The sequence below is a fragment of the Panthera tigris genome, chromosome C2 (genome assembly GCF_018350195.1).
Source record: "Panthera tigris isolate Pti1 chromosome C2, P.tigris_Pti1_mat1.1, whole genome shotgun sequence".
NCBI lineage: Eukaryota > Metazoa > Chordata > Mammalia > Carnivora > Felidae > Panthera > Panthera tigris.
The window spans coordinates 55,056,649-55,080,934 of record NC_056668.1 but is presented as its reverse complement, the minus strand read 5'-3'; the positions used below and the strand labels follow the sequence as shown (position 1 = coordinate 55,080,934).

The 24,286-nt window shown below is 36.3% G+C and overlaps 1 protein-coding gene across 11 annotated transcripts in view; it reads right to left on the bottom strand.

The window, feature by feature from the left end:
- DZIP3 (DAZ interacting zinc finger protein 3) overlaps nt 1–24,286 on the bottom strand; it is a 131,552-nt gene that overhangs the window by 29,116 nt on the left and 78,150 nt on the right. For 10 of the 11 annotated variants that reach the window (XR_006222173.1, XM_042999049.1, XM_042999047.1 and 7 more), the window contains 10 exons: nt 21,249–21,345; nt 19,635–19,738; nt 18,007–18,094; nt 16,471–16,572; nt 12,485–12,610; nt 9,476–9,618; nt 8,130–8,250; nt 7,528–7,671; nt 7,338–7,439; nt 5,404–5,523 (listed from right to left, as the gene is read on the bottom strand). Coding sequence is in view for 10 of the 11 variants with exons in the window: in XM_042999049.1 (XP_042854983.1) it covers nt 5,413–5,523; nt 7,338–7,439; nt 7,528–7,671; nt 8,130–8,250; nt 9,476–9,618; nt 12,485–12,610; nt 16,471–16,572; nt 18,007–18,094; nt 19,635–19,738; nt 21,249–21,345 (1,138 nt within the window). In the remaining variant the exon portion in view is untranslated. Of the gene's footprint in view, nt 1–3,189; nt 4,420–5,403; nt 5,524–7,337; nt 7,440–7,527; nt 7,672–8,129; nt 8,251–9,475; nt 9,619–12,484; nt 12,611–16,470; nt 16,573–18,006; nt 18,095–19,634; nt 19,739–21,248; nt 21,346–24,286 lie in introns of those variants that run through there. The other variant, XM_042999050.1, reaches the window with a different exon arrangement.

The window sequence follows — 24,286 nt, the reverse complement described above, 5'->3', positions numbered from 1 at the left end:
CATTCTGGCCTGCAAAGCTGCTGAGAATCAGCTAGAAGCCTTATGGGTTTTCCTTTGTGCGTAACTATTTACTCTTCCTAATCTAAAAATTCCCTCTTTATGATTGCTTTTTGCCATTTTGATTACTTTGTGTCTTGGTGTGGATCTCCTTGGGTTCATTTTGTTAGGAACTCTCTGTGATTCCTGGATCTGCATATCTGTTTCCTTCCCCAGATTAGGTAAGTTTTCAGTATTTCTTCAAATTTTCTGCCTCCTGCTCTTTCTTCTTCTGGGATCCCTATAAATGTTATTATGCTTAATGATGTTGCAGAGTTCCCCTTAAGCTATTCTCATTTTTTAATTTTTTCCCTTTTTGCTATTAGCTTGTTTACTTTCAATCATCCTCTTTCAGATTGCTGATTCATTCCTCTGCATCCTCTAATCTGCTGTTATTCCCTCTAGTGCATTTTTAATTTATTATTGAATTTTTCACCTGTTACTTTTTTGTTTTCTACTTGAAGTTCTCGTTGAGTTCATCCATTCTTTCCTCAAGTCCAGGGAGTAGCTTTATGACCATTACTTTCAATTCTTTATCAGGCATATTGCTTATCACAGTTTAATTTAGCTCTTTTTTTCTGATACTGTTTTATTCTTTCATTTGGTACATATTCCTCTATCTCATTTGCTTAACTTTGTTTCCATGTATTAGGTAAGTCAGCTACATCTCCTTGTCTTGAAAGTGGTGGCCTTGTGTAGAAGAGGTCCTGTGGTGCCCTGTAGCACAATCCCTGGTGACAATCCCTAGTCACCAGAACTGAGAGCTGCAGTGGTGTCTCTTCTGTGGGCTGCTTGTGCCCTGTTGTTGTGGCTAAGCCACTTGTTATCTCAGACTGCTGTAATGACCCACTGCCTGCTATAAGCACACTGGGCAGGGTTTGGTCCCTCTGCTGATAACAGGATTGTCTAGGCCATTGTGGTGGGCAAGACTGGCAGTCAAGGTAACTGAAATTAGCCTCTCTGCCAGTTGCAGGCACACCAAAAGGTAAGGCTTGCTTCCTACAAGGCCAACTGAAAGGCTTTCATTGGTAGGCTGCAATCAGACTAAGCATCTGCAGTTACCCTCTTTGCCACAGCAGGTGCAAAAGCAGTTGAGCTTGCTCCCTGTGCAGCCAGCTAAGAGGCTCAATTGGTGAAACTGCAGGCACACTGGTGTTTGGGGTTATCCCCCTGCTCCTCACTTTGGAGTGGTGCTGGTCAGACTTGCAGGGGGCTGGATGCCTACCGAGGAGGGTGGGTCTGTGGGGCAATCCAGGGGCAGGGCATGTAGTGCTAGCAAGATAGGTGGAGAGTGTTAACAATGACTCACACAAGTATCTGGTTTTCCTGTCTGGAGAAGAGAAATGGTGCCTGCTGGTTCTCCACCCCCCCCCCCCGCCCCCCGCACCGCACCCCCCAGAGAAATCTAAAGATCCCTGGCCTTCCAGTGCACATTCTGAAATTAGTAAATCAATCTCCTTCACATATACCCCAGGCACTTTTCAAATTGCTGCTTCTGTGCTGTCTTGAGTTACTAAGCTGACTCTTTAAGGGCAGGGACTCATTTTCCTATTGCCCTCCTGCTCTCCTAGACTTAAGGTGGCTGATCTTTAAAGTATGTTTTTAAAGCCCTGCTTATTTTAAATGCTCCTGAAGTTAAACACCACTGGTTTGCAAGGCCACATAAGGGGACTGGTCTTCCCAGTGTGGGTCCCCTGTGCCTGGAGTGCCTGGTATGAGGTCTCGTCCTTTTCGCTTCTCCATTCTGGGGGTATCCCTCCCATTTGTGGTTACTCTCACCAGGGTTTTGGTTTCCACTCTTCATACCTTTTTCAATGTGATCTCCTCTCTACAATGGACTGTGGGAGATCTGTTCTACCAGTCTTCAGGATGTTTTCAGAGTTAGCTGTATAAATACAGCTGCTATGTTGGTGGCCTGTGGGATGAGGTGAGCTCAGGTTCCTCCTACTCTGCCATCTTCTCTCTTCCCTGAACTTTCTCTCTTCCATTCACTCAATAAGGGTAGTTGAAGATTAAAAAAAATCTTTAAGAATTTTATCAAGGAGCAAATTCCAACAGGTTGAATGACTAATGGAAAGTTTGCTACTTTAGAACACTAACTCTGTCAGGCAAGTAGTCTTTTCCCCATTTGACATAAGTTTTGGTTGAGAAAAGCAATTTTTTCATGATTATATAACATGCCAAAGATGAGAGTTCAATTCAAACATAGATCTGCCTGAGAAAGCCACTTTCTACTATTCCAATAGTAGACAAATTTTAGCATGCTTTAGAATATCTAAATATTGCAGTGCTCAATCCAAATACAGATTCCCAGATGGCCTCTTGGAATATGTATCTTTTATAAACACACCAGGTAAATGCGATGTGGTCCAGGATCCATACTTAACTAGAGTCCATTAACTCTGAAAACTGCCTACTCAAGAAAATCAGAAATCAGGTATCTTTAAATCAGTATTTGTTATTATTATCTGGCTATACACCAGCTATTCCTTAGCTACTAGAGTCCTACAAGTCTTACCCAAGAGGCTATATGATAGAATATCCCAGGAACATTTTATAAGTATAGAGGATTCTTGTTAAATTTGAATCTGGTAAAAATAATAAACCTACCTTCCCTGAATTAACCATAAGATATAATTCATCATGATTGGGGCACTATTAATTATGTCAAAACAGTAGGAATTAATTAATTGGAACCATCCCGAGCAAACCAAGGTACCTGAAGGAAAAATCAAACTAACTTTTTCTCACCATGTCCTACAACTATTATGTATTTTTATAAACTCAATACCATGTTCCTAGTCCAAAAAAAATTAGTAGGTTTACCATTTGTTTCATTTTATTTTGATGAATATTATTTACAAAGAAGAAAAAACCACTTTTCTTGTATTTGTGAAGTACTAAAAGAGAACACCAAGGGACAGAAGATCTGCATTCAAATTAAAATGTCATTTTGTAGCTATGACCTTGGATTATTTTTCTTACTTGGGCCTCAGTTTCATCATCTGTAAAATAAGGAATATCTACTAAACAACCACTTTAGAATTATCAGTGGATCAAATGAGGTAACAGGCATTTTGAAAGTATCTCAAAATAGCTGGAAAATGTTATAATTATAGACAAAATAAATTTGAAGGGAAACATTACAAGACATATCTTCTGACAGCAGCTGTAATGATATTACTAGATGTTTACAGATTGTTTTTGATGTAAATGTTGCCACTTCCCTCATTGTATTCCCCGAGAAGGATGGGATTCTAGATCTCTCAGGAGCCACAGGATTGACAGTGAGTATTGTTTACATAGAAAGTCCCTGACAGTTGTCTTCATTGTTTGATTATACTTATCAAAAAGAAAAAAATACCATTACCTTCAGCACCTGTAGAATTGGACATGACTCTCAAAAGTACAATCCTACTACATTCTCACTACATAACAGCTACTGTGGTGAGTTCTCTGGCCCCATCCTTAGACCCAAGGATGGCCGAGTCAGCACCAAGAAATTCTTACAGACTGATTTTGTGAAGAATGCCTGTGACCAAGTGCCAGCACCTTCAAGAATTAGGACTGGCCCAGATGCTACTTATCCATATGATCTTAGGCAAGATGTACTTATAAAATGAGGTGATAGTCTTAGAGGATCATTCTGACATTCTATAAGTCTCAATGACTACCATCTTGGGTATTTTCCTATTCTTTGTCATAACAGAAAAAAAAATCACAGTTAAGCAGATATAGATGTTTTAAATAGATTTAAAACAGTTTCAGGATACATTGGGACTGATTAAAAGATAAAATCTTTTCCACATGCAGTGAAATCGTAGTTGTAAACAAACTAAGAAACATTTTTTACAAGATAATTTGCCATATGACCTCAAGGTGTTAGACAATTTTTAAAGGCCTTATAATTTCTGAATTTTTCAATTGAGAGATTCTTGGCATTTTAAGTGTCTAGAAGACTGCCTTCATTTTTGGATATTTTCTTCTACATTTTCCAGTCTATTATCATTACAGAAGAAAACATTTAGCATACAATTACAGAAATAGATAATTAACCAGATTTAAAGTAACTTCAAGATACATTTACACTGAAATATACAGAGAAAATAGCTGAGTCAAAACACACATTCACAGTCTCAATTTCATTAATTTATGGAAACTATTTAAATATGAACCAGGTAACATCTTACATGGTAACTGAATTCTTTATATTTAACTAGAGACATGTATAACACTTACAACATTTACACAATACTATTTTCAAAATAGGGTTTTGACCTCTAAGAATAAAAGTTCTTAGTGACAAACTTTAGGCAGCAGCTTAGCCCAGTGGATATTAACTTTGTTCTAAGAAGCAGCTACATATAAACAGTCCCTCATACCCTGCAGCAAGACAAAAGTGATATTAAGAAACTTTGAAGGCAGAAAAAAAGAATCCTACAAGTGTAAGGTCCAATGACAATGTTTACAAATGAACATAAGATCTCAATTATTTAACTGAGCAAGTGACTTAATTTACACATTAACTCCTTTCCTGTTTCAGATTCTGGGAATATTTATGCTTACCCTACTGTGCAAGGCATTGAGAACACAGAGGAGGATCGGACATGGTTTCAGTGGTGGGCTGGTACACGTTTAACAAACCCCTTCTTGGGAAGAGAATCCTTTACTTATAATATTTATGGATCCCTATGGTATAAATACTCCTATGTCCCATTTCAAGCTACCAACAATTTGGTAACTGGCTCACAAAATTCCTAACAATTCAACAGTCATCTCTTACAAACTATTATTAGCTAAGCTCCAATAATACACTACTGTATGGTCCCCACCCTCAAGTAGCTCGTAATCTCTTTGTGGGTACACACTTAAGAGGCTAGACAAGAACAGGGAAGATAGGGATAAAATTTGAATAATTCAGTTACAGAATTTGTAAGCAGTTTTAAAACTCAAAAGGAACAAAATCTGTGGAATTTTTGTACTTGTTTTCTATTCCACTTTTCCTTTTAATTTCAGAAAATTAAAATGCAGCATATTTTCAGTAAAGGGTAAGTGGAATAAGAAGGAAAAAGACAAGAAAAAACATCCCAAGATTTATGTTAACAGTGATGTTTCCATCAGAAGAAAATGCTTACTAAGATAAGGGCAAATATAATATAACTTTTAAAATTTAAGCCCTTTCAGTTCAGTTCCAAGTCCTGAAGATTTATCCTGTCCTCTTTGGCTGCAGCTTTGATGAGATTAGTATCGTGCAAAAGAAGCTAGCTAAAGAACACACTTCTTCACACCACTCACACTATCAGCTCATAATAAAAAGGCAAAACTAAATTCTGGAATATGATAACTGAACTTCTTTTGCATAGTCACCTTCTTGGATCAGATCTTGGGTAAGTGCCGGCTGGGGTGACCAGGAAATTCTTCTGGTAACAAAACATGGAGTCTACAGGTTGGGCACGTCCCCTGTTGCATCAGCCAAGGTCTAATGCACTAAAGGAGCAAAAATATTCATGTCAGACTCTCAGAGTTAGACTAACAGAGGTAACTGCTACACTATATAATCAGTTACCAGCCAACCTGTCTTCTGGTGGATCTTAAAACCTTATCTAGTAGATTGCCAAGCCAATTGCTGCAATAATGGCACCTTCTCTGATTCACTAAGCAATATAGCTGGTACACTTTTCAGCCAGTTTATTAGGATCCTTTCTCCAAACCCAATTTTCAGGATGAGTACCAATTCTTCCTAACAAAGAGGCTGAGGAAACCTGCCACATATTTTTCCTCTAGTTAATTATATATTGTTCTCCTTTATAATCCAGAAAAAAATACAAAAGTGACTAATACCTTGTACCAAGTGCTAATGGTGTTTTGAATTTAAAATCCCTAGATGATGGATATACTTTTCAGATGTCTTTTTGGTGAAAATGAAGTATTCTTTAGCTATGAACTATCTGTTAAGTCATTCGCTTGAGTAAAAACTCTCCAAAAACAAATCAATTTTACCTGTATAAATAATGAGAGCCAGGTCAGATGAGAGAAGATTAAGAATAGGCACTATACCATTTGCAACTACGTGGATGGAGCTGGAGGGTTTTATGCTCAGTGAAATTAGTCAGAGAAAGACAAATATCATATGACTTCGCTCATACGAGGACTTTAAGACACAGAACAGATGAACATAAGGGAAGGGAAGCAAAAATAATATAAAAACAGGGAGGGGGACAAAACATAAGAGACTCTTAAATGTGGAGAACAAACAGAGGGTTACTGGAGGGGTTGTGGGAGGGGGGATGGGCTAAATGTGTAAGGGGCATTAAGGAATCTACCCCTGAAATCATTGTTGCACCATATGCTAACTAACTTGGATGTAAATTAAAAACAAACAGGAAAAAGAATAGGCACTATATATTAGGCTCACTAATTGTAATAACCCTAGAAAAGTAACCTCAGTGGGTCACCTGCTTTCTATTCTACAGACAATGGCAAAGAATAAGAAGTTTCATTAAACATTTATTTTCTAAATGGAAGCTTCAAATGGCTCAGTATCTTTCCTGGTCTTTTGGGAGTAGCCATTCTGTGTCCACTTCTTCATATCAGAGTAGATACAAACTATGTGTCACGTTATACATATACGGCTTGAATGAGCCGGCTACTTACTGTTCACTTCCCTGAGAAGACTGTATGTAAGATTATCTTTTCCTGGGTCAAATTACATCTTTGCACCATTAGACTTGGATCATAAATTGTATATCGATAGCATTTGCACAGCAACACCAGAAACTAATCTATACAAATGCCAAGAATCAACAAAAGATATGCCAGTCTCAGATTTTTCTAATATCAAAACTGAAACTTGAGCACCTAAAAAGCAAATACAAGGCCCGGAAAGATGGTTAAGGTGAGTCTTTTGCTTTCTAAGGGAAGGGGTCATCAGTAAATGGGAACAAAGGACACTATATGTTATTTATAGCAAATTGAGATGAAGTGACACAGTTGCTGTGTCAATCAACATTCCCTCCAGTTCTATTTGAAACTACTCTGTATTATTTCAATTTCATCACTGTCTGTCTTTTCGTGTAAGGTATGTAGAGATCTGAGAAAGCACGGTGCAAAGTGGGGCTAGGTATGGGGAAAACAGGCATCAATGTTTCTGTGTGGTTCTCCAAAGCCTGGAGTTCTTTCCCATGGAATTCATAACACAGCTATAGCCATGATACATATAAATGACTTCAAGTAAGGCAGTATGAATCTTGCTTAGTTGATTAAATGGCAAAATATTTAAAAAGATAAGTTTAAAGGGTTACCTGAGAATGGAATTTGTGAGCACAAGGCAACACTGAGAGGTTTTCTGGAGAGAGATTCTCATGACAAATCACACAAGGCTCCTTTTCTTCCTCCTCTTCATCCTAGGGAAAATACACACAGAAGGCCCAAATCAGCTCCTTTCTTTCTCCCAAATTTAAATGTATTTAGAATCAACAGTCTCATTCTCACCAAATTATTGTCTCCTTCCCATGTGGCAGGCCCTTGTGAACTAAGGGGCCTCCAGGCTGGTTTGGGGGGCTGGGCGGCATTAGACTGTGGAGGAGTGTGGCTGGGTGAAACACAGTTACCATTTGGCACAGATTTTCCTTGACTCTGAAAGTAAGAATATTATACTTTTTTTTTCAGAAGTGTTCAAAAACAGGAAGAATTGGTAGGATAGCATAGAAAATAGGGTACAGTGAGAATTAGCAAAAGGATAAAGGTCAATTAGATTTGTGAAAAATCCTGAAATAAAATGTTAGTAATATTACTTGTATACTCAAAGCCAAGTTAAAAACAACTCTATATGCCCTTTTAATTAAAACAAGTCTTTACAAAAATTAGAAATAATGTCTTCCTTTAGAGTCAAAGTAACCTAGAATCAATTCCAAGAGGATCATTTTTATTCGAGAATGATCAGGTAGTATTTCAAAAAGACTTCCTATACCATTTAAGTTGAAGTTCAATTTTTAATAGATGTTTAATGTGATTACAGGTTATTGGAACAGACATGAAGATAATTAAGACTGCTAACTACCTGATACAGGTTTGTTTTTGTTTTTGTTTTTTACCTGTGATCTCTTGGGGTCAATAAATTGGGAAATCTTGTACACAATTTCATCAAATGTCAGTCCAGATAAGGATTTCCCATGAATGTCCTTCAATTTCCGTAAGAAATCCGTAAGCTCCTTTCTGGAAGAGGTCAAATAAAGAGCAGTGGTGATTTTTCCTACTGCCTTGAGGGCATGCCCTCCATACAAGTTACAAAATCCTATCGTATGATGGGTATGTAGAATAGAGATGTGGCCCTTTAGGTCTCTGATCTAAAGTCTACCTAAATTTATCTTAAACCAAAATGAAAACTCAAGTTTATTTAATATTTATTCTTTCCAAAAAAGAACTTTAACTGTTTTTGAAAACTTACTGTATGAAAATTGAGGTTGTTATCTACTTACTTATGTACTAAGCTCTTTATATCATGTCTCTAACTGCTCTTACTCAGGACTAAAGTACTCCTTTTAACTTGGGTTACTATAGGTCTCTTTTCTGTGTTAATATTTAATCTTTGTTTTGTTTCTGAGTTTTACAAAATTAAAACTGAACAGAGAAGCTAGAAGACACATTAAAATAATGTAGGTTTCTTTATCACACAATCAATACATTCCTTTTCAAATCCCATATTCCGTTGACTCAAAGTCTGTATACATTTTTGGTAGGATAGAATAGGATGAAATATTTTCTTTCCCAAATGAAGTGTCAGGTCATCAGCCTGGTAAACTACCTTGGATTACTATTCATTTTATACATTTTATATGTACATATACTTATAACTGTATTACAGTTCTATTTTCATTGTTCACTATATTTAGAAAACCATAATCCTGAAGCATAACAATATGTTCATTAAATAAAAGTGTTAGCCTTCAAATGAAAATACTGGTTAAAAACTGGAATTATTTCCTTAAATACAAAAGTTTTTAAAAAACTTCATTTCTGGAGAAGAAAAATATCTTTCTGCTAAAGTCAGAACTGTGAAAAACACAGCAAAATAATTATTTCTTGCATTTAACTGTGTTCCCTAACAAAAACTAAGAGCCCTAAATAAAATTAAGGAAATAGGAAAGTAAATTATTGTAACTGGTGGCATTAAAATTGGATAGGCTTATGACTAGTTATACTTTTTAGTAAATGAGCAAACCTAAATTTAAAAAATCTATTCTGTCATAATTTAAGACTAATATATTTAGTGAAGAGGCTTAGCATTTATATTGAACACTATCCCTTTAAATTTCATTTTCCTTACCAAGGCAATGGAAAAGAAATATATTTGTGTGTATGTTTGTTTCATTCCCCTAATTATGGTGGTGGAAAACGTAGAGTATGATCTGTACTCACAACTAAATAAAAATTAAGGTACCTGGTTTGTTGTGGAAAAGCAGTTTTCAGCCTGTCTATAATCCTCTCCCAATTCATCATGGGGGGGTCACTTCCCAGACCTGCACTGGGAGGAGGCCCAGCGTCTCCCACAGGCGCCGGTACAGTCCAGGCTATACCAGTCATCTGAAAGGAACACAGAGTTATAACCCATCAGCTTTAGTTATTAGGAAGTAACATTCCATGACAACATGGTATTTCCATACCTCAGAAAATGGGTAGAATGAAGAGGAAGAATATCGACCTATACATTCCCTTTTTAGAATTTTTTAAAAAATTTAACTAGCACAATAATACTTCTTGTTTTTAATTACCCTTATTTTGAAAAGGAGACATGTGTGTCTCCGTAATTGAGGAATTACAGAAATACAGAGTATTTACTGCTGTATTTTAGAATAGTAAAGAAACAACTAGTGTGCTAACAGGGGAATGAGTGAATTATAGCATATTTAATCAGGTCCTTAGAAACATATCTATATATCTGAGAAGAAGACATGCCCATGAAAGGTTTTTGTTTTGTTTCATTTGGTTTTGGTTTTTTTGAGAGAGAGGGGGAACATGCACATGCATGCATGAGCAGGGGAGAGGAAGAGGGAGAGAGAAAGAATCCTAAGCAGACTCCATGCCCAGTGCGGAGTCTGATGCAGGGCTCGATCTCACAATTGTGAGATCATGACCCGAGCCGAAATCAAGAGTCGGACACTTAACCAACTAAGCCACCCAAGTGCCCCATTATGTTTCATTTTTTAAAAAGTCTGTGGTATAGTATTTATGGTAGGGCTCATTTTTATATTAAATTAAAAAAATACATATGCATAGAAAAGGGCTCAAGTTATAAACAATCTGTAAACTGATTATTTCCTAGGATTTAACTGCAAAATAATTTTACTTTCTACTTTGTATATTTCTGTTATTTGCTTTATGATTTAAAAAATTTTTTTTTTTACTTACATCCAAATTAGTTAGCATATAGTACAATGATTTCAGGAGTAGATTCCTTAGTGCCCCTTACCCATTTAGCCCATCCCCCCTCCCACACCCCCTGCAGTAACCCTCTGTTTGTTCTCCATATTTATGAGTCTCTTATGCTTTGTCCCTCCCTGCTTTTATATTCTTTTTGTTCCCTTATGTTTATCTGTTTTGTCTCTTAAAGTCCTCATATGAGTGAAGTCATATGATATTTGTCTTTCTCTGACTAATTTCACTGAGCATAATACCCTCCAGTTCCATCCACATAGTTGCAAATGGCAAGATTTCATTCTTTTTGATTGCTGAGTAATACTCCATTGTGTGTGTGTGTGTGTGTGTGTGCGCACACACACACACACACACACACCCCACATCTTCTTTATCCATTCATCCATCGATGGACATTTGGGCTCTTTCCATACTTTGTCTATTGTTGATAGTGCTGCTATAAACATGGGGGTGCATGTGTCCCTTCAAAACAGCACACCTGTATCCCGTGGATAAATGCCTAGTAGTGCAATTACTGGGTCATAGGGTAGTTCTATTTTTAGTTTTTTGAGGAACCTGCATACTATTTTCCAGAGTGGCTGCACTAGCTTGCATTTCCATTTTTTATGATTTTTCTAATTATAAAAGTAGTTTATGCTATAGTTGAATTTTCAAAGAAATAAAGATGAGACCACTACTAGAATGTCTGCCCCATGTCTCATGAATGTTACAGACAAAGGTGGTATGCAAGTTGTAGTGACACCTCTGAGCCATGAAACCATCAGTTTTGCCATATGTTATGGCATTTCTTCTTAGAAACTTTAAGATTCTAATTAATATCAGGAAGTGAACACTTTTAGCTGATTACTAGGATAATTATAAACATGACAACTTTTACCTAAGGCTTTACAGGTTATTTTCAAATATAAGATTACTCATGAAAGATTAGCAATTACTAACAGCTACTGAAGTAACTCCTACAAAGCCTACTTAGAGGAGAAAACTGCCCAGACATCTGGGTTTGCCTTAGTGTCAACCTTTTCCCCAGGAATCAGAAAATAATCTTATTAGGTTGAGGTACTTCAAAGTTTTCAATAAGGTTGTGTGTGTGTGTGTGTGTGTGTGTATGTACACACACACAAAACTATCTTTAATATAATGATGGGGGAGCAAACCACATGAACAACACTGTGATATCATGGGGAATAAAGAGATGTGGTACTCAGTTAACATGTTAAGGTCTATGTACATATTTATTAGCAGAGTCAGCCTCTGCAAAAATAAAGAGTCCATCTGACTATATATTTCAAAGGGAGACTATTTATAGGTATAAAAAACTGATAAGAATGTGCTTATGGAAAGTCAAGATTAGAGAATTTTCCTTAGTTAATTAACATCAATCTTCTGGGACAAGATTTTTTTTTATTAAAAAACATTTACCTTTGCCAAGATTACAACTAATAATCCTGGTCATTTAAATTTTCTCTATTGCCTCTTCAGGTTTGGATAAGGCTTATCTGGCTAGTTGTAGCTAGGAGGACGATTCATCACTTTATAGTATATTCCAAGGTGATGCAAATTATATTCTGTTTGTGTGCTACTATACATATGTGTGTGTATGTTTGTGTAAATAAAGTTTTTCTTTAGCTTTGTGGCATAACTTTGTTATGAATTGGCTTCTTTGCTTTCTAATTACCCATCAAACATGCTAAATATAAATTATCTATTAAAAATATTAATCTACCCTATATTGTTGCTATTATAGAAGCAAAACTATAAAATCCTATAAGGACTGTCTACTATAAAAAGGTATTTATCTTTGTCTCCAGAAGCTAAACCAGTATCAGCTAACAAAATAATATATGGAATGCTCTTAGCACAACACTTCAAATGGAACTATTCATTCACCTGTCATTCAGCTATCCTCCCCTCCACTACTACCACCACCATCACCACCTATCAAATAAACAGAACACATTCATTCACGAAGTCTACTGTGGTGATAACAACTATTCCACCAAAAAGGGATCTGTACCAGCGGAGCTCTAGGTTGGCCAGGTGCAGAGATGACTCCAGGGCAAACGGCAGGCATCTGAGGAACAGTGAGTATGGGTCTAAAGAAAGATTCTTTCATAAGAGGTCTTCCCAAGAACTGCTGCATCTAAAATAGAAAAGGTTAAAAAAAACAAAAACCCAATACATTTATATATTAAATAGGCAATGATCTAAATTCATAAAGCAATGTTTGGGGGAAAACAATTTGAAATCTAGATACAAAGCACTAGCATTAGAATTGGTGTTGTCATAACAGTTAAATGTACGCATTTTTGGAAAAGCGAAGGGTAGTGAATATACAAAAGAGCAGAGAGAGAAGAGAAGTGAGTTCTAGTCTCTCTTTCTACCTGGCTGGGTAACCAGGGATGCCAAGTTACTAATCTATAAAGCAGAGGGTTATTAGGTTAAGTAATTTTTAAAGTTCCCTCCCAACTATAATAATATAGGACTATGCTAAGAGGCTCCTCAATGAGTACTGTCCACATTGATGAATAATACTGATACTCAGAAATTATAAAGGACCAAAGCTGACTATAGAAAATATTACTTTCCTTGGTTACGCATTGCAGGGAACTTGTATCACCTGATGGATTTTGACTTTATGGTTAGCTCCAATGAGAGCAGAAAGCTGAAGTGCAGTGGGCCTGGGGCATAAACCCCCTTACAATGACTTGTAGACACGCTTATAGGTGTTACTGCACCTTCCAGGGGGCTGTGGAAAGCTAGCCCTTCTTAGCATCTAGCAATGGGATGGATACTTTACTGACTAGACTACAGAAGAGGACAGATTAAGTTTCTACTATGTGCCAAGTCTAGCACTGGCATAAACAGAAATTCAAATATTTTTTGAATTGGAAAAAAAAATGAACATCAACACAGATCATAGATTAATAGGGAACAATAAAATGAATACATGAGGTTTACACCGGATTCTTATTTAATAGCACTAAAGGAAAGACATTGTGTATATCATTGTCTATAAAGTACTCTTGCTAAAAATACTGAACCTGATTTTAAGCAACCGTCTAGATCTAATCAACAGTTTATAGAAAACAGAACATGTACAATGACATCACAAGGATGCAATCAATTAAATCAATAATGTGGGAATTTGAACTTTTTTAACAAATAAATGACATGAGTAAAAGAGAGGGGGGAGGGTAGCTGCTAGAGATTTAAAGAACAATGAGCCACATGCGAAGTTTAAACTTTATTTGAATTGTTTTTAAAAATAAGTTATTAAAAGAGTAATTATAATCAAATTGGAAATATTGCAAATTAGGTAAGAAAAAGACATTTTTAAGGCAATTGGGAAATATAAATTTTAACTGGATTTTAGATATTAAAATTTTTAATTTTCTTAGGTAAAAAAATGGTGATACCATTATATCTAATAATAATATCTAATGGATATTAGATATTAAATTTTTTAATTTTCTTAGGTAAAAAAATGGTGTTATCATTATATCCAATAATAATAATATCCTCATCTTTTAGGATGAAGTATACATGGATGAGATTATATGATATGTACTTTAAAATATCCCAGTAGGGGGGCGCCTGGGTGGCGCAGTCGGTTGGGCGTCCGACTTCAGCCAGGTCACGATCTCGCGGTCTGTGAGTTCGAGCCCCGCGTCAGGCTCTGGGCTGATGGCTCGGAGCCTGGAGCCTGTTTCCGATTCTGTGTCTCCCTCTCTCTCTGCCCCTCCCCCGTTCATGCTCTGTCTCTCTCTGTCCCAAAAATAAAAATAAAAAACGTTGAAAAAAAAAAAATTAAAAAAAAATAAAAATTAAAAAAAAATCCCAGTAGGAAGAAGAGGATGACATGAAACAAGATTAACAAAATGTTGGCTCTCTTAGTTCACAGAGGTTCATTATACTATTCTATTTTTGTGTTTCAATTTTCATAATGTAAAGTTTTTAAAGAATGAACGGATGGTGGGTATGAGTCAGTATTCCTGCTCTCTTTGCAGACAGCCACTACCTAATACTACTTGGGAGAATTAGATAGCCAGGGTACAAAACCCAAGATATAATAAAAACATATAAAAAATACTGGGTTAAACTGGGAAGAGTACCCCTTATTTCAGATTTCTCAGGTTAGACTACTATACATTTAAAGCCTGTTGACTATTCTTTATAATACTAGGATCTCAGAGATAGATGAACTCTTTGTATGTATGTATGTATGTATGTATGTATGTATATTTCAAGTTTTTATTTAAATTCTAGTTAACATATAGTGTGATATTAGTTTAAGGAATATAATCTAGTGATTCATCACTTACATACATACCCATAGACGTATTTTAGTAACCAGGTCATCTAGTATAATTTCCTGGTGTTATACATGGAAAAAACAAAGTCCAGCATAGCTGATTTTTCCAAGAATAACATAGTTATTCAGAGAGTTAGGACTTAAACCCAGATCTCTAGTATGTTTCCATTGAATAATCTTAACTTACGGCAAATAGCATCGTTACATTTCTAGCATTTGCACTCTCAAACTGTTCCACTAATGTTTAGTGGTCGCTGATGCTTGCACTTGAACACAACTGTTAGTTTTGATCAAACACAGCGGTGATGCTAGTTAGGAAGCACAAAAGATACACATGTACCTCTCAGATGTTAGCAGAAGGACGCACAGAGCTTAACTGCCAGTGGGGTTTTCCCTTGACTAAACCTGGGTTAAGCCCCATCAGACATAAGAAAGCCTTCAAAGTGATGAGGATCTAGAGGTCAAAGTTTAACTACATATGTCAGCTATGGAGTTATCACTGGTATCAGACAGCTTGTGCTGATCTGGTTTCAAGAAACTTCAAAGAAAACTCTGTATGTGGCTTCGGAGTCTCTGGAGCCATTTTATATTTAGAGTTATCGGAGAGTTTAACTACAACCTATAGGTGGTAGTTTGAAAATAGGCAGAAAGCAGTTTCTAGAAATCATACAAGCATATGTGTTACTTCCTGTAGAACTACAAGGACTCTTTGGATTTCTCCATCATTTGCATATAATATTTCTTATCGGGGTAATTGAGTATGATGACGTTCCAAGCCTAGAATAATAATGTTCATAATGTAGTGCTCCTATAAAAACTGAACTAAAAATATAAAAGGCAATACTGCATTCTAAAGACCATGGTGTACACCACATAATGCTTTTAGCTTTGGATTCTGCTTTTGAAACACAGTGTAACTCCACACAATTCACATAATTTTCAAGTTCTCTGATACACTCAACTATTTACAGAAATAACATTTTCAAAGTTCTACTACAAGCAGAAGTGCTGGGGTTGAAAGTGACTGGCCACTAAATATCTCACACCTTACTCCTTTTCCTATTCCCAGATGTGTTTTGATAATAAAAATGATCACCTAATGGTTCTTTCCTGAAAGGTCTTTTGAAAAGCTGTGTGAATTTATTGGGTTAAGGTACTATGTTTCCCAGAAGGATAATATAAATAGTCCAACAGAGAGATAGCTGATTGAGACTCACTGATTCCCAGCAATAAGCAGGAAAGGGGCATAAATGGAAGCTACTAAAGGTAGAATAGGGATAAAAGTTAAGGAACAGAATGTTCAAAGTAGAAGTGGAGGGGTGAAGTAGACTGCTAGGGTACTATACTGAGATGGTTTAGTCATCTAGGGGTAACCTGAGAGCATTGGGAATTCTGCCCATCCATCAGTTTTTTCTTACCTTACAGGTGAGATTGACAGGATGAATGAGAATACATTACCTCTTTAGCTACCAAATACATCACTAAAATCCAGTGATACACCTATGTATTGGCGTGGCTAAGCCAGTCAACTAGTTATATCATCTGGAAATAATATAGCAGGAATAGACATAATTACAAACAATATGCACAGTATGTGCCTATTCTAGTTTGAACACACATTAAACATATAGCCCTTAGCACTTCATCAAGATGAAGATGGCAATTTTTCAAAATGTCCCATTTCTTACCAGTATGTCAGGATTAGGTGGTGGTGGAGGAAGCTGGATTGGAGGTAGGGTACTCAAGGCAAACCCTTGCTTCACCTTGTTAATTTGTTCATTGTACTGTGTCTAGTAGAAGAAGAGAAACAATATTTTAGCGCAAAATAAACCTCAAAGAAATAGCATATGGGAATACTCGATGCAGTTTTGAATAATAAAACACACAACAGTGATTCTCAACCAATTATGTCAGAAATAACATAAAAACGATTTTTGACATAAAGTAATTCTATAACACACTATCCCCAAACGTACTGGCAAGATACAAAGACACATAATTCACAGATCCTATGATAATTCTTCAGTATTTCCATAATTTTCAGCCCCAAAATGGGAATCACTGATATAAAGTGAATAGCGTCTAAAGATTTAAGAAGCTGTAAGTAATATCGGGCTGATAAATATGGGAAAACAGTATTTGTAACAAAGAGTTGAGCTACTTGGCAAATGTTCACTTTAAAAACTGGAGGGGAAATTTTATGGAATACTCATTAAATATCCACATTTTGTTTATCTCAGAGTTATACCTCTAGTTTTCTCTAGTATTATATATACCTTTGTTTTATCGTCATGGATTTTGCCAAAACTAAGACTCCAATCTCTGAAGCTTAACTACATACTCTCAAAAGTTTTTGGCATTGTTACTTCACAGTATTATTTTGTAAACAACCCACAGAGACCAGAAAAGAAATAAAACATTAGAAACTTCACACAGAAGACCTGTGCATGAAAGAAGACAAAGATGTAGCTGCTCTTGTGAGGCCAGTGAGTAAACCCAACAGAAATGCTAAGCATCACTGAAGACCTCATAACAAGAGTCTTGGAAAGAGACAGTCAAGACGGCCACTGGAAAAGCTGGACAAATAGGTAATGCTCTGAGGCAGTTGTCACAATTAAATGTCATTGTTTTGCTAGCAGTGTTGTGAAATCACAAAACACTGAACATTATATATTTACCTGAAGATATAAATACAAAAATATCCTAAGGCCAAATGAAGAAATTATTAAATATTCAGTAGGTTACCTCTTTAGATTACGTTAAGCATAGTCCTAATTCTATTAAATAATGAATAAATATTTCGCATTATGGAATAAGAACATAAAATCTAAGACTGAAAACCAAGACAGGTCTGCTTGATTGTCCTTTTAATTATATAAACACAGAATTACTCAGACCAAGTTATGACAATTATTTTTGATTAGAGCAGAATCAGCTTTGGAATTCTAGGAAAATTAGGTGTGAAGCACAATTTTTGAGTTCCTTTATTGTACGAAGGACTTGAAAGACCTGAAAAACCCACATGTATTAGCCTACGATTCTGTCTACAATCAACTACATGGAAATATTGATCTCAAACCTTAAAAAGGCATAAATTGTAATAACTGAAAAAAAACATGTTCTTCCTTAAATTTCTCCAGTAATTGTTGTTAATGTTACATGTTTTCTTTATGTATATACCTCCTACAACATTCAATTTACTCTAAAGATACTTCAGCACTTACCCTGAGGAATGCAATCTTATTTCTAACGTCTGTTACAATGGCATTCCAACTCTCTACTGCAGCCTTTAATTGAAGTGATTCCAGGTTACTGATGTAGGAAAGGAGACACAAGAGAAAATTCTTTCTTTTTATATACCACATAGGTCTCTAAAAATTTCCATTATATTCTTTAGCATGTATGTAAATAATATAAAACAGCAACAAAATTACCTCCGACACCAACAATTACTCAAATGGGCACAAAGTTGTATGGAAGGGTTTTGTTATTAAAAATAAAACAAAGACGGGGAATATATTTTCTTTTTCAAGAGCAAATACAACTTCTGCTTCCACAACACCAAGTGTTTTTCTATCATGGCAATAGTTTTTAGGACATATGAAATCTTTACGCAGGAATCCCTCTGTTGAAGTAAGGAAGGAGAGAAGGCCGAACAGGGAAATGCCCTAGCCATCAAAAGCAAGAGCATCCTTCCAGATGCTGAGTCCTCTTGGAAGCAGGTTTTAGACTATCTTCACAGTAGCCCTGACATCCCAGGGCCATAGGTGGCCTATCAGCTCTTGTGCAAATTCCTAAAAGATACCCTTATGGGAGGGCAAATCAGAAAGAACTACCTCTTCTGCGAGGATGAATTAGACTGTTGCCTCGATGCAGTGCATAAACTACACAAACACAGCAGCTCTGCCAAACATGCCCACCAGATGACTTAAGTAGGAACAGCTTTGAGGTGTGGAAGGTCTGCCATCTCTAGAAGAGATTTCATGAGGCCTTTCAAAAGGCTCTATTAAAATATCCCCACCCCAGTGTCACCCAGCACACCAGTTTTAAAAGAGCAGAATAAGTTATCACTGAGATCATCTTATACAAAGAGTCTTGATAATATTTTAGTTTATAGAGTGCCCCTTCTCCCTCTAGCAAGCAAAGATAGACTGATCACTTATAAAGTGCTTCCCGGACCTGAATGCACATCAGTATATCCTGGGAATCTTGCTAAACATCAGAGATTCTGATTCTTTAGAATTGAAGAATAATGATGATCATTAAAATGATCATCATTAAAAAAATAATGATGCCTTGGTCCCAGAAATTCTAATTTAGTTAATTCTTTAAGCATAAACGTATACTCCATAAAATTATAAATTTAAGGACAGTCTCATGCAACCTGCCCCAAATTTAAAAATCACTTATTATCACACAGGAAGAAACTGGCTTTAACTTAGGATTTCAGGTGTTAATACTGATCTTTCCCTCAATGTATTCCAAAAGTATATAAAATCAAGCATTAGAAGAGAAATCTATTAGAAAAAAGGTTTTCCACTTAGAATCCACCCCGTTTTGTAAATATCTAGTCTGGATGCATGTTTCTGAGATTTTTCATCTACTTCACTTCAGGGGAAGGGAAAAATTTGTCCGCAGCTATTACTGTGCTCAGATTTCTCAGTGCTTCGGGAAAAGCAACCAAGCAAAAGTATCAAAGTGACTAAAGGAATTTTGAGGTTTAAAAAAAATAAGGGTTTGTTTACTCCAAAGACTCTGGTGTCTTACATGTAAAACACAGATTATGTTTGACCTCAAACCTCTTGTTAGTATCTCTGAGATAAAGAAGCATTAAGGAAGAGTAAAATGTTACCTTGCCGCCATGTGAGTCACCCTGGCAAGCTGGCTGAGGCATTCCTTTTCAGTCTGCTCTAGGTGGAGCAGACCAAAATCTCTACGACACTGTAAGAAGTACACCTACAGATTTTTGAGAGAAAGACAAAGAAGTTGAAGGTGTCCTTGTAAATGAACACGTTGTTTTCTAAATCATTTCTAGTAAAGGTGAAGCTATTTTTCAATCTCTTCCAGCACCTGAGCCTCTTGACCATCCATAATACATTAGAAAAACTCTAATTCTGCAACTCTAACTTTTTTAGTCAATGGTTACTGAGTTGGTAACCATTCCAGAACATTAGTTTTTCAAGCTTGAACATACCCTGGTGTCATCTGAGAAACTTTAAAAAAAAATGGTGCCTTGGTCCCAGAAATTCTAATTTAATTGATACCAGGTAGAGCCTGAGTGCTAGGATTTTTTAAAGTTCTCAGGTAACTCTACTATGCAGCAAAGTTTAGGAAAACTCAAAAGAATCCTGCTATTTGTTTTGTTAATTGAGGAAGGGATCAGGAAATAATAAGACCACACAGGAGGAGCATGCAGTCCAAATGGACTTTGGGAGGTCAATGGGTCCAATGTCTCCCCCATAGCAGGAATTCTTTCTGCACCATTATTGTTGCATGGTTACTTGGCCTCTGTTTTTTCTCAGTAATCACTCAATATTCACTGAAAGTAGATTATATTCTTGGACAGCATTAAGGGTTTATAAAATTAATCATGCAAGCAGAAAGAAACTTTCTGAGTAAAAGTAGTGAGAAACAAAATATACAAACTTGAGCTCTTAAAGTAATCTGAGGGTTTGATTTTTCAGTTATAGCTAGCATTTTACTCTCCAGATTATTTTTGGTTCAGGTATCATTCCTTGATTGTTGACCTCCAGATTCCCAATTATTCTGCTAAAGAATAGAGCTCACCCATGACAGAGGTAGGAAGATATATAATCCTTTTAATGTTAGTGAACTCTCTAAAAATTTTTAGAGCGTTTGATATAAAACATTTTATATCAAGTTTGAATATCTATAAATAAAAATTACATCCATACAGATAATCAATCACATATCTTTTAGAAGAGACCCTAGTTGTGGTGTTCTAAGTTAACTTAAAACAAACTGTGAGTGACATTCTGGGGGTCTAGAAGGTAAGTTGGATATTTGAAATTGGGAGTGTATGATGTATATGTGTTTTGGGAAGATCTACATGGGAACTAACAAAGAAAGGAGATAATATCTCCAGCAGCAGTAAAATGTTATTCTTACAAACTTGGCTTAGTGACCTGGCTTCATGAGAATTTTCCCAAAATGTGTGTATTTCCTATATATACTGAAGCAGACCAATCTCCTGAAGTCATCTGGGGGAGGAAAACAACATAGATCATCAACAATGAAGTAATCATGTACAAAATTGCAATGAGTCAAAGAGCACAAAAGTTGGAGTTATGTTTTCTGGCTGGTCCTAAGATGACTTATTTGTTTATTCAGAAATAAGGTTTTTTTTTTTTTCAATTCTTTAGTATACTAGTATACAAGGAAAACTTCCCTCCCCAACCCCATCTCTCTCTCTCCTTATTTATGTATTTATGTATTTATGTATTACCTCAGCTGTTAAAGCTCTGCTAGTTTCTGCATTCAGTTTGTTTAAGTATGTTTTAATTGTGCTTTCCAGATTATGCTTCTCCATTTCCCACTGAGATCTGAAATATATGACCATTAAAGAATTAACAACACTGCAGCAAGGATAGACTTTTCTACCTTATTCAGGAGGGAGAAAGATACAAAACTATTCAATGAGTAAGAAATAATTTCTTGTAAAAGTTTACAGCAAATAAAAGTAAGAGAAGAGGGGCGCCTCGGTGGCTCAGTGGTTAAGCGTCTGACTTCGGCTCAGGTCATGATCTCAAGGGTCGTGAGTTCGAGCCCTTCGGCTCAGGTCATGATCTCAAGGGTCATGAGTTCAAGCCCTGCGTCGGGCTCTGTGCTGACCACTCAGAGCCTGGAGCCTGCCTCGGATTCTGTGTCTTCCTCTCTGCCCCTCCCCTGCACATGCTCTCTTTCAATAATAAGTAAACGTTAAAAAAAATTTTTTTTTAAAGCAAGAGAAGACATTTACTTAACCCTTACTGTTATCCTTTACTATTAAGAGTGCAGAAGTTTTAAAGTTGTCAATATAGGGGCTATGATTTAAAACTTGGCTCTGAGAGGCACCTGAGTGGCTCAGTTGGTTAAGCATCCGACTTTGGCTCCGGTAATGATCTTGCGGTTAGTGGGTTTGAGCCCCGTTCATGCTATGTGCTGACAGTTCAAAGCCTGGAGCCTGTTTCGGATTCTGTGTCTCCCTCTCTCTCTCTCTGCTATTCCTCTGCTCACACACACTCTCTCTCTCTCTCAAAAATAAATAAACATTAAAAACTTTTTTTTAGTGATAAAAAAAATAAAACTTGGCTCTGAAATAAAGCTGTCTGACGATGAATCTGATTTCTGAAACTTAATAAATGTGAAACCTTGGGCGAGTTACTTAACTTCTCTATACCTCAGTTTCTTTGCATGTGAAAATGGAGAATACTGTAGTAATTACCTCAAAGACCTGTTGTGAAAATTCATTCAGATAACATACATAAAAATATTTTGTGTTTAATACACATTAAGTACTAAATAAATGTAAGCTATTATTATTTATAAATTTCACATAAAGTTTCTATAACCTTTCTGTATCCCCAAATAGCAACTACAAAAGGTTTTTATTATCCCTGCCATCACTGCATTAAAATATTGTACTGGTTGCCTCAGTGCTCACATTCAACACCTTAGAATGAAAACAAATCCTACAGCTTGAGAGGGAGAGGGGGAGATGATGAGGACATTATTTATGAAGGACATTATGGAGAAAGACTACCTATAAGGTTTGACTTTTTCCCATCCCATTTCAGATTCCTACACCTGAGCCCCAAATTCTAAAATTTTTGTTTAATGTTTATTTCTTTCTGAGACAGAGAGAGACAGAGCATGAGTGGGGGAGGGGCACAGAGAGAGGGAGACACAGAATCAGAAGCAGGCTCTAGGCTCTGAGCTGTCAGCACAGATACCGACACGGGGCTCAAACTCACAAACCATGAGATATGACCTGAGCCGAAGTCGGTCGCTCAACCGACTGAGCCACCCAGGCGCCCCACCTGAGCCCCAAACTCTAGAGCACACAAACTAAATTATGACTTTAAAGGAAACAAATGGAAATATAATCTTGTAATAGGGATGTTTCCAAAGACTATCCTCATTGTTTCATTATTAGAAACACTTGGATACTTGCATACTTAACAAACATTAATGAGAAGCTTGATAAAACAATATACTGTATTGTTAATACCACTAAGGCTACAGTGTTTACAGGGAAAAAAAATATTCAAGGACATATATTAATTCAACCAAAAGGAATTATTATGCCATTGAATATTGTACAAAATTGCCTACAAGAACAAGAGAAAAAATAAATTAGAAAATAAATTAGACTCCAACAAAATTAAAAACTTTTGTGTTTTAAAGCACATTATCAAGAAAGTAAAAAGACAACTCACAGAATGGGAGAAAATATTTGCAAATCATGTATCTGATTAAGGACCTATATCCAGAACACGTGTAGAACTCTGAAAACTCAACAAAAGACAACCCAATTTAATGCATAGGGGCACTTGTACCCCAATGTTTATAGCAGCACTTTCAACAATAGCCAAATTGTGGAAAAAGCCTAAATGTCCATCAACTGATAAATGGATAAAGAAATTGTGGTTTATATACACAATGGAGTACTATGTGGCAATGAGAAAGAATGAAATATGGCCCTTTGTAGCAATGTGGATGGGACTGGAGAGTGTGATGCTAAGTGAAATAAGCCGTACAGAGAAAGACAGATACCATATGTTTTCACTCTTATGTGGATCCTGAGAAACTTAACAGAAACCCATGGGGGAGGGGAAGGAAAAAAAAAAAGAGGTTAGAGTGGGAGAGAGCCAAAGCATAAGAGACTCTTAAAAACTGAGAACAAACTGAAGGTTGATGGGGGGTGGGAGGGTGGGGAGGGGAGGTGATGGGCATTGAAGAGGGCATCTTTTGGGAAGAGCACTGGGTGTTATATGGAAGCCAATTTGACAATTTCATATGTTAAAAATATAATAATAATAATAAATAAATAAATAAATAAAATAAAATAAATGGCCTAAGGATTTGAATAGACATTTCTCCAAGTAGATACACAAATAGCCAACAGGCACATGAGAAATATTCAACATAGTTAATCATTAAGAAAATGCATATAAAAAACCACAATGATCAACTACTTCACATCCACTACAATGAGTAAAATGAAGACAGATAATCTAACAAGAATCTGTGAGGATGTGGAGAAAGCAGAACCCACATGCATTGCTGGTGGGATTGTAAAATGTGCAGTTACTTGGAAAATAGTTTGGTAGTTCCTCAAAAATTTAACCAGAGTTTACTACATGTCTCGGCAATTCCACTCTTAGGTATACACCCAAGGGAACTGAAAACCTTATGTTCATACAAAAATTCACTTACAGATGTTCATAACAGTATTATTCATAATAGTGAAAAAATGGAAACAAATGTTCATCTGCTGATGAA